Below are 18836 nucleotides of genomic sequence, written 5' to 3' on the forward strand. Positions count from 1 at the left end.
CACAAACAAAACATACATATTAACAAAACCCAGAATAGAGACTGGGACTACTATGGTCTTTATGTAGTAAGGTTGCTGTTGCAAAGCATCTACACACTGTATATGCTTTCCCTTCCATGCCATCTATTAGCTTGTACCTACTGAAGCTGATACTAAAGGGTTATCATCTCAGTGATACTAAAGCTAATACTGCAAGTTCTTCATGCACAAAGCTGCATTGGCCTTTGCAATGCATTCAGTACAAGTTGTTGGCTTTGATACTGAGACAAATTCATATGAAGAAATAAAAAAAAAAGAAATTTGACAGCTTAGAAGATTGATGGAGTACTCTATTAAATGTGTCATATACATCAAAATATGACAGTTTTTATAGTCATCCAAAGATGCAAACTGATACACATCTGATGATGACAACAAAAGAGCTGATTCCTGACAAATAATCTATTAACTAATAATATATACACAGATATGTAACACAGGATGCATCAGACAAACCCCACACACTAGCATAACTAAATAAAACATACAGAGCAAACATTGAAATTGTTACAATGGTCACAGCTGGCTATACAGTTAATCAGTCATCATCCCTAACACGTATGGTTATGCCTTGCCAGCCTTAGCCTGGGCCTGCTGGAACTGCTGTTGAAGAGTTGTCAGCTCCTTTCTGCTCTTCTCCTGCTTCTCTTCAAAATCCTTAATGGTCGCATCTTGACGTTTACTGCAAAACAGAATAGTTACAGTCAGGCTATTGTCTACTTTTTCACACATCAAACTGCATCTGTCTGCCTTGTCGCAAAACCCACACATTACAGAAAAAGTAGGATCTTTTGTCTTCCACTGTCTCAGAAAAAGAAGTCAAACCCAGTAAGTTACATCTTTAACTAGTTTAAGTTAGACTAGAGTAGTTGCTTAACCATTATGTCTTTTTTGTCACTTGCAATTAGCCCTCAGGCAAGAATTTGCAATAAAAATCTATATCACGTTGAACGACCTCACCCCTATACTAGTAACGTTACATATTTAGAAGTAAGCATTAGGTCATGTTGATTTAAATATATGGATGACAACATCTGGGAACCCAAAAACAAGCACCAAAAAAACAGTTTGAACAAAAAGATAATTGCCTTCATGAACTCTGAGAGGTCAGGAAGGTTGAACAAATGACTGAACACACAAAAATGGCATACCTAAGAATAATTTCTTTACTTTTGCTCTTTCACATCTTCTTTGACCTTGGAATATTCTATGACATTAGTATACGTTTGATTTTGGATATTTGTTCTTGCAATCCATGCATATATTTGCTTATTTTGAATCTGCTTCGTACGATTTATAGTATTTTTGAAAACTTGATTTTTTTTGGAAACGGCTAAAAATTGATGTGTGCGTGGGTTTCATCCATATACCAGTAATCAATTAAATATGGCCTTACTTAGAATTTAAGTTAACTAGTTCTACTAGTTCCACTTTACAACTGTTTTACTAGTAGGCATTAATGTTTTGTCAGAAGTTCTGAAATTTCAATACATTATCATTGTATTTTCTCATAGAATCTGATCTTTGCACACAGATATCGCATGGCACTGTACTTCTTGTTTGGCACAGAGACAACTTGAAGAATAGAAACATTGCAAATTTCGTTGTTCCATTTAATCTACAGATGTAGTAACTTCAGTGAGTCAAATGCTTACATTTCCCCTTCGATGTATTCTATTCTCTTGCCGACATTGGCCTTGGCCTCCTCCAGGTCCTGTTTAACCAGTACTGGACCTGTCAGCTTGTACACGTTAGAGTCTGTCTCCAGTAGTTCCAGCTCCTGTGGGATATCAACACTGATGTTACATCATATCAACAGAAAGTAACGTGTAGTACTGGCTTCGCATGGACAGCTACAAGACGTCAACAGCCATAGATACCTGGTATGTACTAGTAGCTATCAGAAAACTCAGGGTTCTAGCCAGAATTTTATTTCAGCATAATAGTAATCTACATCGTAGGGGGAGTTGAGGTCCCGGGTTAGGGCGGGCAGGCCGCCTGCCTGGCACAGAAGCACTCAACGTTGGGAGCACTTACAACCGTGCTAGGCAGATTGTTCCACTCAGGTATCGTACGCGGAAAAAAAGATTTTTTGTATATGTCTGTACGGCCAATATGGGCTGGTATATTTGTACAGGTGTAGTCGTGACTACCCCGGGTGTGCCTTTTGGCAGGCTTGAGGATATTGTTGGCGTCTATATTAATATTATTATTGGCATGGTAAAGAAGAGACCAATCAGGGTTTATGTGCACTTGTTGGGAGATGGGGATCGAAATTTGTATGTTGATGAAATGCCAAGATGAAAGTTTTCTCCTTGAACCAGTTTGGATCACCAAAAATTGAGCAATTCTTCCACTAGTTAAGGAGACAGATGCTATGTGCTAGTACAGTTTTTACAGGTTTTTTTTTGTACCAGACAAATTCCCTTAGCTCTTGTCAACAAGCACAATCAACAGTGGACCATAGTTTAACAACCCTTCCAAAGTACTGTAGTGTAACCCTTTCCAGTAGCGTGCAAGTCAGGTGAATGACACGCTCGCATGGGGCCATCATTCTAAAATGTGCAATGTTTTACTTTATTTCTATTTGTGGGGAAGGAGTCATTGCATTATCACCTTTCTACCACACAAGTTTACATCTAACCAATTTTATCAAGAGTTGGTTAACCCCTCCGCTGCGCCCAGCTGGTAGATGAGTGGTCATTTCACACTCAACAAGGACTCTGATAAATGTAATAACAATGAAAGCTATGATCTAGCCATGTTTTGGCCTCTTGTTTACAACTGTATGTAACATCGTAATTCGTAAGGCATGGGGAGAGATCTGTACGAGTTTTGAAAAGATTTTGTGACGTTACTTGGGCTTCACAGATGATCGATCGTGTGTTGACTTTCCGGAGTAAGCATTTCCATATGTCATTGATGAAATATATTCAAATAGACCTGGAATAATCTTGTCTTTGTTTGATTGGACTTGTGTATGGTCTTAGGTTTCCAGAAATGTATAGTTTTACATGTCTAGCGCTACTGTGAAAGCAACTGCAGGGCTCGAATTACATTTTTCTACATACCTGCGCTGGTGCAGGTAACATAGAAAATTACCTGCACCAGACAAAATTTACCTGCACTACCCTGAATTTAGGAAGTATGGATCATACTAAAATTGTTAATCGACCAGGAACCATTGCTATTTTGTCTTGTATACTTTATAGGTGGTAATATATAGTAATAACAGCTAATAACAATCCACATACACCTACACCATATGATATTTATGTATAAAACCCATTATATGGACCAGTGCAGGTTAGGTGCATGTAAACACCAGAAATACCTGCACAGCTCCAATTTTACCTGCACTAACCTGCATATGCAGGTGGTATTTCGAGCCCTGAACTGCAATCCCCAAACACCACTGAGGTCGTTCCGGTTACTAGTAATTTCTACATTTTACACTAAATTCCTGAAGCAGGGTGTAATTTTATCCAGCAGCAGAAGGGTTAAATCATGTGAGAAATGACATCATTCAATTTATGTCATACTACTACAGTACTAGTACTGTGGAAAATTGTAAAACCTCACATCTTTCACAATTCTGTTTTCATTCAGCTGTACATCCAGTTGGCTCCTAGTCGAGGCTGTCTTCTGTAGGTCTGCAGAGGAAGGGAAAATGGGTTAAGTGGAAAACAATCTGTCAGTGTAATGTTTGAAAGCTATCATTTCACTAGCTCTCAAACCATATCATATCCATACTATAGAATCATAGTTTGGGCAGAATTGTTCAAATTAACAGAAAACACGCCAACCCACGTTCACCGGAAAGAACGTTACCCACAAAATACATGTACATATAATTTGATCGGCTAAACCAAGCAAAAAATGTGCTGCCCATGGTAGTTCCGCCCCCCTCCCCACACATGTCTTCGCGTGTCCTGAGTTCAATCCGTCCGTTTTGCAGGTTTTCAGGAGACACAAAGGTACCTGGCAGTTCAAGGGATCTCCTCAAACTTAAATATTGGTGTTACCTTTCTGGACTCCCTGAAATTCCTTCAGTTTTTTCTCCAACTGGTTCCGCATTGTCTCCAGAGCCGCCATGGTGATGATGATGATAAGTGGTACAGTCCATGCGGGGTCATTGACCCAAATTAGTAATCTCCAAGTAGATGTTGGGTAGAGCAAGAATATATTGGGTAGAGGGTATAGTAACATTAAGTGATAGATAGTCTTGTCTTTAATGTGATGAGATGTACCCATGCCATACAGTCACAAATGTTATGATTTTTCCACCCCAGCATTTTCTAGAAAATATTTAATCTCAAAGCAGATCCTATGGTAGCATAAGATAGTATCAAAAGCTGGCAGAGGAGTGAAGCCGGCCTAGGAGTGTGTTTGGCCTAGGAGTGTGTTTGGCTACATGGCAAATGGCTGACTACACTCCTTGGCCAGTTTTGTACTATTTTATGCCATTGTAGGATCTGCTTGGAGATTAGAAAATATTAACAAATAGGTAATGTCAATATTGACAAATTATCCAGTGTGGCATTCTATATTATCATCATTATCTATTTTTGCTCCTATGTACCACTGTTTTGTTTATTTGGTTACACCACCACCACTGGTCACACAAGGGTAAGGCCTCTGATTCTGTCCCTAAATTTGTCTAGCATTGTGTAGATGTAAATGTAGGAGTAAAGAAATGGTTTATATTACTTATATACAGTTATATTACTTTTGAATCTAAGTTCATTATTGTTATGGTTTGAGATCTGTTATATCACTGTTGAATCTAAGTCCATTACTGTTACAGTTTTAAGTTCTCATATTATTTTTTGAATCTAAGTTCATTATTGTTATGGCTATAATGAAATCACTTTTGTTATTTTTGCTGTCATTTTGTTGGATGGTCCCCCAACCCTTCTTTGTCTTTGTTTATTTGAAAACCCAATAAAAAAAAGAAATAAAAAAAGAAAAGAAATGGTTTTGCAATCTAGACGCTTGATTTAGATCTACAGACTACACCTACCGACTACCGTATTTGCATATAGAGAATAAACACCTGAATAAGGAGACATAGAAGTTACACACTGTATGTAAGGCACAATCAGTGTGTAAGAAAGTATTTTTAGTAATCATAACTTTTCCCATAGTAAACACTCATACTTTGAAATAAAGACAGAAAACATTACAACATAGAATACTTTTTATTTAGTAAACTTAATTCGTGTTATTGAAGGTTGATGTATTTGTTTATATTGATATGAGTACATTTTTTTTACTTAATTTCTGAATGCATTTTGCTTCTTACATCTACATTTGTATCTACAATACAAGATACAACAAGTTGTCTTTCACATTTCTATTGCACCTAGTTCAGTTTCAAAAGCAATTGTTTGGTCTTATACCATAAGGCATTTTATAGCTGCCACTGCAATTTTGCCAGGCTGTTCATATTTCTTAATTCTACATGTCTGAGTACAAGAAGTTCATGTCACTCAAAGTCCTTGAAATTGAGATCTGCAAAAGTCTGATAGCCAAGTTATCATAAGTTCCATATACATTGCAATAATGACAGAATGACCTTATAGCTACTATTATAATAGTCTTATTTCATGGTCAGAGATGCCAGCAACATACAAACCCCTAGATGTAAAAGTGAAGCAGATTGTTTATTCGTGTCATTTTATATGCATCTTGTTTCCAACTCAATGCTGATATGATTACTGAATCCATGTTCATATTCTAGGCTAAATTACAATAGAATATTCCATGATACAACAGCAGGCTTTTAGCTAGGCATGCGTCAACGCGTCATTTAGACGCACTGTCCTAACAAACATAAGAAATCGGACGCAATACTTTTAAGCAAGACGCACTACGGACGCCCAAATTTTTGGCTGAATTCTACAAAATATGCACCTCAAAATGCAGGAAATAGCATTTCAGAGGGTTATGATTTCAAAATTTTCTGGGGGGGGGGGGACCCCCCTATAATGCTCGCGCCTGCAGCGCTCGCCTGCACGGCTTCGCAGCCCAGATCACTCCGATTACTTTGGACACCCGAAAATTTATTCCGGGGGGGGGGATACCCCCGGACCCCCCTATAATGCTCGCGCCTGCAGCGCTCGCCAGCGCGGCTTTGCAGCGCAGATTAATTCCTAGCTAAAAGCCTGTACAACAGCTAGCCAGGATACTTGTATGGATACTGGGGATGCCACCAGTGTAAGACCTGAATACTTTTAACAGGGTCCAGTATCACTCTTTCACCCAGCATGGTCGAACAGTTAGCTTTAGTCCTGGCCCTGTTCGAAGCATTAGCTGCCTTCATTTTCTTCCTTGTTGTGCACAGCTGATCCGAAAAGTGCATCATGATACAATGGTTCTGCATGTTTCCGCTGAGAGCAAGTTTGATGTCAGCCATGACTTTTCCCATAACAGTTCCCGGTACAGCGATAAAGTGGGGTGCCACGATACGGAGTACGCAGTAACCGTCTTCCGGGTTCAACAGGGCATCATCGTTATCTTCATCCACATCCCACAGCTTCCTCCTCCTGGGATGATATGCCCCACCTGGCAGATTACCAGGGAGCTGCAGCTTGAAGTAGAAGACCCAGACATCCCTTATTCCAGACTGGGTGGTGAGACATGTGCGCCCCTTGGAACACCAGCTGTACATGCACCTGCTGCCGATGATGCCGTTAAACCTCTCCTGGTCCACAGGTGCTCGGGTGTTCACCTGCAGCTGAAAGGGTGCGTACAGGTGGAACAGGGAGCGGATGACGCATGTCCGCAGACACACGGTTCTCTCCATACACTCACGCTGGAGTCTCTCCGGCAGCTGAGCAGTGGACAGGTAGTACCTGTTGTACAGCCTTCGCCAGAAGCCAATGGTTCTTGTAAGGAGCCAAGTATTTCTACATATTGCAGCAAACCTTCCAATATCTTCTGGCCTGATATAGGGTGCAAGCATAGACCATATGTCCATCGGATATTCAACTTCAGGCTCTGCATCATCGTGTGTTTGACTGTCATATCTACTGTAAACTTGGTTAGATGTGATCAAGTTTTCTTCAGTGTCACTGTCCACATGACTTTCTTCTTGGTCACTATCCCAGTCTTTCTCATACCAAGGGACTTCTTCTTCCATCTTCAACGTCTCTGACGGCTGGCCGTGACAGAGAGCCTTGGCTTGCCGGACGAAGGCGTTACCTTCTCCCTTACCGACCCTACCAGATGGTGGTTGAGAACCACCGGCGTCGGCAAACTGTTGAAGGGTCACATCCGCGTCTGGGCCCGCCAACTTTGCACGCCTCCTCCTGGTCTTCTTTCCTCTCTTCGGCATGTCCTGTTAGTCTCTGTGTTATAACACGCATGTCAGCTTACACAGTATTGACTTTTGCAAGATTCAGCGACTTATCTGTACGACTAAAGATGAAGTTTTGGACAGGAGGTGCTCACTCCCACCAACAGAAGCCATGATGACGCTTGGATGTTCACTTGGAGGAAACCACTAAGGTAAGTGGAGAGTTAATGAATTTTTTATTACCATAGACTGATAAGTTCTGATACATCTGCATGAATTTTAATAAGCGTAAAAGTATATCTATGTAATAATTTTATTACTGTTTTATTCTATTGATTGCAACGCTATTAACTTTAGCTTCAAATTTGCTTTTTTCTTACGATTGTACCCTATCATACATAGTGGTTAGCTCCATCTTATATCGACCTTTGACCTTAAACATTTTATGCAACCTTATTCATGCATGATATTCCAGGGGTTATTTAGTACTTGACCAGGCCTTTCTGTGAAGGATTTCTGTGATAAAACTCTGACCGGTGGACAGTTGAAAAAGCTGCAGACAAAATGAGCCCATTTTCTTTGAGTAGAGCCACATTACAGTGCGTCAGGAAAGGGTCACAGGTAAGTTTACATGTGACGTTATATTATTTGCTCTGACCACCGTGATGAGCTTTTTATAGGAATGGTCCTATAGCTATGTATATACCTGTATTCAAGTGAAATGCAAGTAGGGATCTTGATTATTCTGTGATCTTCTCCAATAGTTCAAAGTTATATTCAATAATTTGTGTATCTGAGTTTCAATTTATGCTTTGCTTTTTTTCAGTGTGGCTTGTTTGCAGCAAAGAACAGGACTTTTTGTCCAGGTAAGACTAGAGTTGTAATGTTTTTTGTTTGTTTTTATCATTACATCGACTCATAAATGATGAATTATGATTTATATTTGTTGTGAGTCTCCATCTTTCATCAATTGATTTCAGCAATATCTTGCTAGAATTTCCTTAGCCAGACCCATTAGATCTGACAGGCTCACAAGATCATAATAACATTATAGTACACCTTTAAATGTCAGAGCCATTTGCAAATCCCATCCCTACTTCTATCCACCTAATGTGACTTCGAGTACATAATCATATTTATCTGTAGCCTGGGTACTACGTACCACGTCTGTAACGTAGCGTTGTTATTAGGGGTGGGTACTGGTACAGAAAATTCAGGTCCAGGTCCGGTTCAGGTCCAGAGGATCAGGTCCAGGTTTGAACCTGAACCTGATTCAGTATGTGAGAACCCTTTGAATGGACGATACTCAAAACATAGTCCATTTCTTGACAACAAAAAAAGTATGCTTTGTGGCGTATTTGACCAAGTTACCATTCTAAAATATTACTAGTACTTAAACCTAAGGATTAACTGTCTCTGTATGATTGACTGTAAAACTTTGTGGAAATTGCTATTGCTCCGCTCTTGCTATTTTCTTCGACCAGAAAGTACCAAAATGTGTGAATTCATGATCATATAATCTTTTTTTTTTTTTCTAAAAGGTCCAACATCCGGTTCACTGAATTTTTTCAGGTCTGGTTTTTCCGGACCGGTCCTGATAAGAAAAAAGGGTTTTGTACCGGTACACCGTACGGTACCCAGCCCTAGTTGTTGTAGCAAGCGAAAGTATTTAGCCAGCAGTTACTAAGGAGGATGGTACTCAGGCTAATTTATCTGACCAAGAAGCTTTAAACAAAGTTGATGAAAGCTCCTTGATCTGATACTTCCAGGACTGATGAACTGGTCTATCCTTTCCCTAGGTACCAGATCTGCCAGTCAGACAGCCTCCAGGTCCAGCTCCCTCCCCCCTCCCCATGCCTGGTTCCTGCTGTCCATCCCTGCTGCAGCCTTTGGGCTGGGCACATGGCAGGTCCAGAGGAGACAGTGGAAGTTAGACTTGATTAAAGACATGGAGGCCAGGACAAGCAGACATCCTGTTCCTATACCCTCGGAGTAAGTAGTTATGTTTATAAAGAACTGAACACACTTGAGAAGAGAATCTATGGTCAGGTGTGCTTGACTTAAAACAAGAGTCATGGCAAGGCCACATTGCACTGATAGTAGAGGGTCTGCATGGGGGGTCCCGACAACGATTTATGCTGAATTCAGAAGAACCCACTATGTATTACGCTAAATCAAGAAAGGCAATTATGCTAAATTTGGTGGCCTTGCTACGGATTACGTAGATTACGGTTTTCTCTACAACTTACAGGAAATAAAAATAAGCTGCATGGAGACCCTCCTAGTAGGGGTGGGTACAAGTATAGAAAATTCAGGTACAGGTCTGGTTCAGGCCCAGAATATCAGGTTCAGGTTCAGATCTGAATCTAATAGTTAATAAAAACTTGTTGATGGCAGATACTCATAACAATGGTCCAATTTTCTGCCAAACAATCAATTGGCAGAGTATCCGACTCCCACTGTCTTCATGTAAACTCTGAAGAGGAGGCCATATATGAGAGAATATACAATCCCACCCTCAACAGAAAAGGGGGGCTACGTATGGAACTTTCCGGCACTTGGGACATAGCATTACCCCCCCCCCCCCCCCCCCAACAAAACTTTTAGCTCCTGTAACTAAAACAACAGGAGCTAATTGACTCATTTGCATTAACTGTGTCTTAGCCTTGATATCCTTTGAAATCCAAATTGTCTTCAGCTTGACTTTGGCTTAGCTTTGTTTTCTTTGGAATCCAAATTGTCTTCAGTCTGAATTGTCTTACAACCTTTCCTATTGGACATCTGAAATTGTCTTCATTCATAGTTAGAGTATAAAAGACCTGTTTCTTGCAGATCACTTCAGTGTCACTGACGAAGGAAAGTGGATTCTTTCCGAAACGTCTGACCGTTTCAAAACCATATCCAGTTGCTTGAGTAACTATTTTTGGCGTAAACTCTGAAAGTTTGATTGTAGAAATGACTATAAATGCTACGCTAGTTTGCTCTCATTATTTTTTCAACCACATTTTTGTACTCATTTCTTTTTTCAGGCAACAGGACCTTGAGACAATGGAGTACAGACCAGTCAAAATTAGAGGTAGCTTTGACCACTCCAAGGAGATGTACCTGTTACCCCGTTCCCTGAACACCCATGACACAGGAGGGGGCATGGGAGCCAGGGCACAGTCAGGGGCTCAGGTGGTCACACCTTTCCACTGCTCTGATACAGGGTAGGTGCCATCCAGGTCTTCTGCTTTTTTTTTTTGCTGTTTGCTCCATGACAATTGTGGCATAGTAGTCCTACATTTTATCAGTCTAGAATCTACTACGGCATATAAAATATATATCCTGGGTGCATTCCAATTACTTTTGTGGCTCTACACTATCCCTTATTTTGTGAAAACTGGTAGTGCTGTAAAGATCAAAATAATAAAACCCTTTTGTTGATGCTGATCCTACGATATTCATTTGATGGCCTTGACTTTGAGCATATTGAGATTTAAAGGTACTTTATCAGATTGTTCTTTGCTTCACATATAGGACAATTCTAGTGAACAGGAGATGGGTGTCCAAGGCATGCTAATTCTTTAATATCCATTCAAAGACCTTGAGCAAAGGTAGTCTATATTTGATTGCTCTTTGATTCACACACAGGAGGACAATTCTAGTGAACAGGGGATGGGTGTCCAAGAAAAACATCAACCCAGCAACAAGACCAGATGGCCAGGTCAGTACTAAGATATATTATGTTTTGAGTATTAGATGTTTGACAGTTAGAAGCTACTTTGTTTGTGTAGACCAACATTTCAATACACGTTCAAGTTCCAACCTAGGTTTACAATAACTTGGGGTTTTCAAGTAACCATGTGGTCACTGAAAGATTGGATCTCAGAGGAACTCTGAGATAGATTTTTGGTACAAACATGTCTCTTGCTGTTCTCGTTTAGCTATCTTTCTAACTCTCCAAGCAGAGGCTCCGGCTGTTTTTTAACGGGTTTTTTTAGTCGTTTTTATCGGGCTTTCTATTTTGTCATTTTTCTTGAAGTACGCCAGCCAGTTAGGTTTTGACACAGCAAGATAAAATTTAAAAAAAAAAAAGCCTGATAAAAACGACTAAAAAAAGGAGCCTAACCTCTGCTTGGAGAGTAATCTTTCTCACTCACTCGCATTTAGCCCCACTTTAATATCAAGAGTATTTGAGTATTCGGTTCTCACTAGGGGTTTTCTCATTGGACCAGTCCAGAAAAAACGGACCTGAAAAAATTCATTGGACCGGATGTTGGACCTATTGGAAAATGTACTGACTATATGATCAGGCATTAACAGGTTTCTGGGCTTACTGGTATAAGCAAATAACAAGAGGGAAGTAGAGTAGAGTCTTAAGTTATTTCTACCAAGTTCTACAGTCAACAGTACAGAAGCAGTTAGCCCTATGGAATTTTGTAAGTGGGATTCGAATACTCCACAAAACAGATTTCGCTGTTGCGAAATGGACCATTGGTTTGACTATTGTCCATCCACAAGTTCTCACTCACCGAATCAGGTCCAGTTTCAGGTCCGAACCTGATCCTTTGGACCTGAACCAGACCTGGAAGTTAAATTTTCTGTGCCGGTACCCACCCCTAGTTCTCACTGATTTTGTGTTCGCTACAGGTTACAGGAGAGGTGGAAGTTACAGGATTAGTGAGGTTGAATGAAAAGGTGAGAAATCTATACGCGTTGTACTGCTGTGCTTGGATATTACATTGTATCAATTAAAAGATCAGTAGAGGCCCGTTAAAAGCAAAGGAGCTCTAAGTCAAAACAATGTCAGATGTGTAGCATGACTTGAAATGTGTGTGGAGATGATCTTCCCTTTAATGTGTTCTGAATGTAGGTCTCTCTAATTTGATTGTTTCATTCCCTCAGAGAGCACCATTTGTCCCCAAGAATGACATTGCACACAACAGATGGCACTACAGGGATGTGGAGGCCATGGCTCAGATAACGGAGGCTCAGCCCATCTATATAGAAGCAGTTGGAGGTATAACTCTGTTTGGTTCCTGAAATATAGCCAGTGTTGTAGCATCTCTAGATTCATTTTGATCTTTACCTTATCTGTGATAACTTATTTGATCTTTGTTATCAGTGGTAAATGTCAGTAGCCTGGGCGCCATCCTTTGTACTGACCGCAGGGTCAATCCGTGTTGGCCAGCAAGAAGATTGAGCAATGTTCCATGTTAGTACATACCCCATATAAAGGTTTCAATCATAAGTCTTTACCAAAACAAATAGGAAACTGTTTGCTGTCACTGAACAACGATTACAGGACGTTTATCAGTTTTTATTAAATAGCTCCTGCCTGATTTAACAGTTAATTTTTCTTCTTTCACAGGGAGCACTGTACCAGGTGGACCCATAGGGGGTCAAACCAGGGTGCAACTCAGAAATGAACACATGCAATACATCCTCACATGGTATGTACTATTATTGTATACATGTACAAGTGCCTTCTGAAAATTTGGACTTGGTAGCATTGAAGATTGGAGGATTATTACCTTGTCTGCAAGGCTGTTTCACTAACATGTATATGATATTCGTTCAGATTTTCACTTGTTTCTTGGATGTTCTTCCAGGTACTCATTGAGCATCTTGACTGCCATTGGCTGGTATTGGACCTACTTCAAGAAGGTGCCAAGATAGTTTAGGCAGGGCCTCGATGTGAAGCTTAGAGTAGGACCTGCAACTTGAGCTGAGATTGATCTTCATTAAAATTATTGTAACAATGTGGTAATTTTGTCAAATTTAGATTCTGCAATTAATTTTATGTGTGAATGGATACATTATATACGTCTTACTTCGGCTAGCTGTTCAACACAATTACAGTCAAACCTGCCCGAGCGACCACCTCTTCTCAGCGACCACCTGGCCATTTCGACCGCTTTTTCTCGGTCCCGATTTTTTTCCCCATTGACGTAAGCATTAAGCGACCTTTTCTCAACGACCACCTGGCCAACGCGACCGCGACCGGCCCAAATTGGGACCCATAACGACCGCATCATTTTCAAAATTGAGGTTTTCATCGATTTTTGATGATAACTAGCGCGATTTTGTGCCGAAATCCTTGTAAGAAAATCCGAATCTAGTTGTTACATTTAAAAATCTATATCATTATAAAGTGAACGAATGCTGAAACGTATATAGCCTCATACTCTTTAAAGAAAGATCTGTGTAGCTCATACCTTTTTACGAAACGTGTGAGTGCTTTTGTCCATCTGTACTGTACTGTACATTCAGCCGTGGGTAAGTACGCTATCGGGACGTACCGGGCATCGAATTCGAAAGGTGCACCGTAGTTATTTCAGATCAAGAACATAGCGACGCATTAAGGCTTGTATGGTAGTTAACTGACAGCATCAAAGTTCCCTTACTGTCTAAAACGTTAGTGTACAAATACTTGAGCTTTAAAACACTGTATCGTATAAAAATTCGATAAAAGCTTGGGGTTAAATTTACAATTTACAGTGTGCGTGTTGTATTTGACATTAAATACCTCGCTTCTTTGCGTGCGTGCAGTGTGCTTGCTATTTGCCATTCAACACAGCGGAAACCATTTATACTTTGCATCGGGCATGTTTTAAGTCGATACTCCTCTCAGCGACCACCTGTCCAAATCGACCGTTTTTTTCCGGTCCGCCGGGTGGTCGACTTGGGCAGGTTTGACTGTATATCATTTAGTTATCTTGAGCCTTTGCTAGAATCAGAAGGTAATAAGTAATATCCTGTCCACAGCTCTTTTTGTGTAAATCTAAAGAAAGAAATAAACCAGTCTTCACTAGATGTCTTGCCTGTCTTTCTCCTTATGTGATGAAATTGAACACATGTAGACACAAGTACTAAAACACATATTTGGGATGGAAATGTTTATTACATTTTTTAGAGCTTTTCCTCTGATAAATCTGTGGATGTCTATCCCATCTTCTGAGCAAGCTCCTTGGCCTTGGCCTTCTCCAGTTTGGCGATGCGGGCGAGGGACTTGTTGCCCATGATACCGCCTCCCCAGTGTCGCCGGATCTGCAAACATGAAACAGAAATGCTCAAAAGTTGAAAGCATCAATTTACCCTACAAGCCGTCTGCATAGTGGTATGTGCTAAGGTAAGAATGCTCAGAATTACCCACATGGTAACAACAGTTATAATTTCTGACATTGCGCACTGTGTCATCATAGCATTCGTGGCAAGAAACACTGGGAAAGACCATTTAGACAGTATGGTGTCACATAAATAATTGTAAATAATTACAAGTATTTGTATGTGTTAATTTATGTCGTGTGTATTTTTATATATGTCCAGGAAGACTTGCAGTGTAAAATATTTGGTATCACAGGTAATGGACAAATGAAGCCTCTCAAACATACTGACCTCGTCAAATCTTTCGTTGTAGTTGTTCTTGACAGCGTCAATCAGCTTGGCTAGTTGTCCCTTGTCCTCACTATACAAATGGAAAGAATATGAAATTTGGTCTTTCAATGTTATGCCAGGACTGCATACAAAGAAGTTTGTATCAGGCTTAACTTGTATACACGACACACAATAAAATGACATTGACTGTGGCTGCTCAGTATTAAAAAGCTCGATTTTTTGTTCATCAAAAATCTTCAGGTGAAGAAATTCATACATCACAGCAGCCCAGTAATTGCAATACACTTTGCCAGTAAACTTCCCTTAATTTTTTCAGAAAAACCATATTCCTAATGATTGTACAAAAAGCATACAACAAAATCATAAGAATGTGAAGAACTTACGGGTTAACTTTACTGAAGGCTACACAGGTGCAGGTCTTGCGGTGCACCAGTCTGCCGAGACGTGCCTTCCCTTTCACAATGCAGTAGGGAACGTTCATTTTCCGACACAGGGCTGGCAAGAAGAGCACCAACTGTTGAGTAAAAACACCATATCTCAGAATGGAGGACAAAGCAAGTTGTACATACAGTGCATTCAAGCCAGAAAAGTTTCCAAACTCCTCCCAGTGGGTTCCTTGCGTATTCCTTGTTTGTTGGTAGGCTGCTCAGCATTAAAAAGCTCGTATTATTTGTTCAACACAAAACTTCAGGTGAAGAAATTCAATCATCACAGCAGCACAAGGACCAAAAAAAATCATTTCAGGCCCAATCAAGCCTTTATCAACCGATACATTATTTACAAAAGTTCTAGAGCTTACTTTTATCTGTCAATGTCATTACACTGGATTTACTAACATGAATATTGAATACCAAATAAACAGGTTAACAGATGGAAGCTATGAGTTGTATATCAAACCCATACCTCAATAGGGTCGACATCATGAGCGATGACCACCAGCTGTGCCTTCTTGGACTCCACCAGGGTGGTGACCGTGTTGACACCAGAACGGATGACAGCGGGACGTTCTGTTGGGACATCCTCCTTCCCAGACACGCGCTTCTTAGCACGCTCCATCAGACGCTTCTTCCTCTCTGCTTTGGTCTCGGGGCGGTACTTCTGAGCTAGGCGGAACAGCTGAGTAGCTGGAGAGATAAGGAATACATCATTCATGAGGATATGGCAGGCAAGCATATAACCCAAAGCTGTTCTGTGCACAATTTAGTTTTTGTGTCATAACTGTCTAGTGCCCATACATTTATATGTACACCTGAAATCTTGTGTGGAGGAGCATTACATGATTTAAAGCATGGTACACTGCAAGTAGAGTTTCATGCTAAGCAGCCTTGGTGTTCCCTAAAGGTTACCATATGAAGTATTCTAGTTATGATCTCACTTGTAGACAAAATCTGAGGGTCAATCAGGGCTCCAGGCAGCGTCCGTTTTTCTGTCAATGGACAGAAATGTGCTGCGTCTGACGGAAAAATTTTAAAACCAATCCGTCAACCTTGACGGACAAAAATCCTTGGTGGAAGCAACAGGCAGCTTGGGGATGCTGTCCACGGCAGTAAAAAACACACACTGTTTGTTTTACTATTGTTATGATTGTTGACAATGTGTGTCGGCGCTCTTTTGAATACGATAATCTCATTAAAACCAGTTTTTCAGGGTCTCAGTTCAGTCCTTCTAATTGATTTTCGTGGTTTTTGCGATGATCGTAATTGGCTGACGGAAAAAAATTTCGAGCTGGCTAAAGCCCTGGGGTCAATACTAGCAATCTGCAAAGAGCAATAGAGTACAGGAATCATACACTTTTCAAATATAAAACTAGTAGTAGCCACAGTATTCAGATCGGCGAGTGAAGATACTGTTTTCCTCACCACACAAGTGTGAATTGGACATCCATTCATCATGTACTGTGGCTAAAAATACTTGCTCACATTTAACATTCAGTACCCAAACATCAAAAGAATACTTAAAACCCTTCTACCCCATCATCTGATTTTCAAGCAGGCTTATTCTAACACTACGCCAGCTACAGCTACACCCCGCAGGGTTCTAGCCAGGATTTTATTTTAGCGTAGTGGGAATGGCATGGTAGCGAAGCGACTTATCAGGAGATTGGTGTGGAAAGGGGGTCTTGGTCCTTCCACAGTGAGATTTGAAGATATAGAGTTAAGAGTTAGGATTTTTAGTTCAGTTTTGAGTGGCATATTATCATTTTTCATTGTTCAGACATTGATTAGTCATTGTTGAACAAGCAAATGACAGCAAAGCACCACTACACTAGTTAAAAATTAGCGTAGTGGCCCTTATTTTAGCGTAGGGGTCACAAATTTTAGCGTAGGGGCCCACTACGCTAAAATGCACTGGCTAGAACCCTGAACTGTCCCCTATGTTTTACATGTAAGAGGACACAATGTCTCCGTACCTGTCTGCCTGTCTAGCGCCTGTGTGAACTGGTTGATTGGTGGTGGAACCTTCAGACGCTTGTACAGGATGGCCCGCTGACGCTGGAGGCGGACATACTTGGGCCAGCGCACGAAACGGCTCAAGTCGCGCTTCGGCTGGATGTCCTGGCCTGTCAACACATTTACATTTGTCATTACAACACATTTTCTTTCACCATTTTGGTAGTAAAGAATAAGACTGTCACTTAAGTCATTGTGCCTCAGCGATCTTGGTGGTTGTGGTTGATATCATTGACGCATCAACTAGCAAATATTGGGATCATCACTGGCACCTAGAGATTTTCAATCTTTGTAGAGCAACAGACATTAAACAGGAGAATTAAAAAATGACATTACCTTACTTTAATTCCTCCTGTGCACGCACTTATGCTAATTCTTCTTACACACACAAATCGACACAGCTTTCTTATAATGTTGGCAGAGAAACACAGATTTCTTTTCCAAAATATTTGTCCATACCGATGCCATAGTTGCGAGGCCTCTTCTCGAACAGAGGGTTCTGTTCCTTCTTCTTAGGCTCAGCCTTCCTCGCCACCGCTGGGGGCGGGGCCACCTTCTTCCCCCTCGAGCGAGCAACTTTTCCCTTCGGCTGGGGAGATCAAGAGATGATACTTATTTTTATAATCAACAAAATATTGCATGGTAATGAACATGTATGAATATGAATATGATTTACCTCAGCTTTAAAATTCTTGCAGTCAAAGTTTTGGTGCTGTCTTTGTCATAAAAAAATGTCTTTCAATTTCATGGAATATTGTACAGGGTTGGAAAAAATAATTGATTTGACTGTTCGTGTAACAAATTATTTTGAGCATATAAGCAGCCACAGTATTCAGATCGGCGAGTGAAGATTCAGTTTTCCTCAGCACACAAGTGTGAATTGGACATCCATTCATCATGTACTGTGGTTTACAATTTTTTCTTGACACTATACCTACTAGCAGAATAATTTTAGAATATCTGAGTTTTCAACATGTGATTGTGATAGTTAGAAACACAAGGTTCATCTGTTTTGACTATGGCGGATAGGGCCAACTTTTTATGTCTTTCCAACTAGCCATACAGCGTTTACAAATTCAATGCGTTACATGCAGGTACAAAAGCACAATGCTGACAAATCTCTAAAGGTGTAACATTTTGGTCTGGGCCTCGTCACAAAAATTATGCTGTTTTCCACCCCGGTCCATGCTGAATCCGGCATCTCCATCCACCTACAAAAACGCCTTTGTTTCCGACTCATTTTCACAACCATCGACCAAAATAACACCAGGGAAAATATCTTCATCACTTTGGGCTTCAGTATGAACTAAAATATGAGCAAGTATGTGAGGAAATAGCAAGGATTTCAGTCGATTCATGTTCCGATGTCAGATTTTCAACACCCACCATTTTGACGAAGGTCCAAAAAGGAAGAGCAGAGGATTGTGGGTGCTATTGTCTCGTTGAATCTCACGTGATGTCACGAGATCTTGCTGTAGACTCTGCCATTACTCTTAGTGGGTGCGTTAGTGCGCGTGTTCACGTTCCTTAAATTTCTGAAACATATTCTTATCCTTCTAGATAAAATAATACAAAAGAATATTACAGCTATTTTAGTATTAGCTTGACAATGCATGCTTTCGTCACGATAGATAGCTATATCATAGACTAGGTTGCGTTAAAACCCC

At 40.5% G+C, this 18836-nt stretch overlaps 4 protein-coding genes and 3 non-coding genes across 9 annotated transcripts; 1 reads left to right on the plus strand and 6 right to left on the minus strand.

Moving 5' to 3' along the window:
* Positions 1-165: 165 nt before the first annotated feature.
* Positions 166-4224, minus strand: LOC118420539 (prefoldin subunit 6-like). Its single transcript, XM_035827387.1, has 4 exons — positions 4065-4224; positions 3622-3692; positions 1695-1819; positions 166-721 (listed from the first exon to the last, which is right to left on the minus strand). Exons 1-4 carry the CDS (start codon positions 4132-4134, stop codon positions 604-606), a joined length of 384 nt encoding a protein of 127 aa, XP_035683280.1. The 5' UTR covers positions 4135-4224; the 3' UTR covers positions 166-603.
* Positions 4225-5221: 997 nt separating this feature from the next.
* LOC118420487 (transmembrane protein 183B-like) lies at positions 5222-7552 on the minus strand. Of its 2 annotated transcripts, none has more exons than XM_035827318.1 (2): positions 6219-7552; positions 5222-5818 (listed from the first exon to the last, which is right to left on the minus strand). In XM_035827318.1, coding segments are annotated over exons 1-2 (1161 nt in total). In that variant the 5' UTR covers positions 7379-7552; the 3' UTR covers positions 5222-5817. The 2 variants fall into 2 exon arrangements, with proteins under 2 accessions (XP_035683211.1, XP_035683210.1); XM_035827317.1 differs by having other exon boundaries at positions 5222-5809; positions 6210-7552.
* A 194-nt stretch (positions 7553-7746) lies between these two features.
* Positions 7747-13127, plus strand: LOC118420516 (surfeit locus protein 1-like). Of its 2 annotated transcripts, XM_035827356.1 has the most exons (9): positions 7749-7960; positions 8166-8205; positions 9139-9331; positions 10369-10548; positions 10973-11045; positions 11972-12019; positions 12227-12341; positions 12693-12774; positions 12934-13127. In XM_035827356.1, the coding sequence occupies exons 1-9, from the start codon at positions 7904-7906 to the stop codon at positions 12998-13000; spliced, it is 855 nt and encodes a 284-aa protein (XP_035683249.1). In that variant the 5' UTR covers positions 7749-7903; the 3' UTR covers positions 13001-13127. The 2 variants fall into 2 exon arrangements, with proteins under 2 accessions (XP_035683250.1, XP_035683249.1); XM_035827357.1 differs by lacking the exon at positions 12693-12774 and having other exon boundaries at positions 7747-7960; positions 12934-13107.
* Positions 13128-14202: 1075 nt separating this feature from the next.
* On the minus strand, positions 14203-18682 carry LOC118420521 (60S ribosomal protein L7a-like). The gene is made up of 7 exons (XM_035827366.1): positions 18556-18682; positions 17629-17758; positions 17130-17279; positions 15623-15843; positions 15103-15233; positions 14720-14789; positions 14203-14371 (listed from the first exon to the last, which is right to left on the minus strand). Exons 1-7 carry the CDS (start codon positions 18556-18558, stop codon positions 14267-14269), a joined length of 810 nt encoding a protein of 269 aa, XP_035683259.1. The 5' UTR covers positions 18559-18682; the 3' UTR covers positions 14203-14266.
* LOC118422101 lies at positions 14911-14985 on the minus strand. Its single transcript, XR_004831876.1, has one exon. It is a non-coding gene; the product is annotated as a small nucleolar RNA SNORD36 (small nucleolar RNA).
* On the minus strand, positions 15361-15436 carry LOC118422102. Its single transcript, XR_004831877.1, has one exon. It is a non-coding gene; the product is annotated as a small nucleolar RNA SNORD36 (small nucleolar RNA).
* LOC118422104 lies at positions 17366-17440 on the minus strand. The gene has a single exon (XR_004831880.1). It is a non-coding gene; the product is annotated as a small nucleolar RNA SNORD24 (small nucleolar RNA).
* Positions 18683-18836: the final 154 nt, after the last annotated feature.

This window comes from Branchiostoma floridae, chromosome 8, assembly GCF_000003815.2.
Source record: "Branchiostoma floridae strain S238N-H82 chromosome 8, Bfl_VNyyK, whole genome shotgun sequence".
NCBI lineage: Eukaryota > Metazoa > Chordata > Leptocardii > Amphioxiformes > Branchiostomatidae > Branchiostoma > Branchiostoma floridae.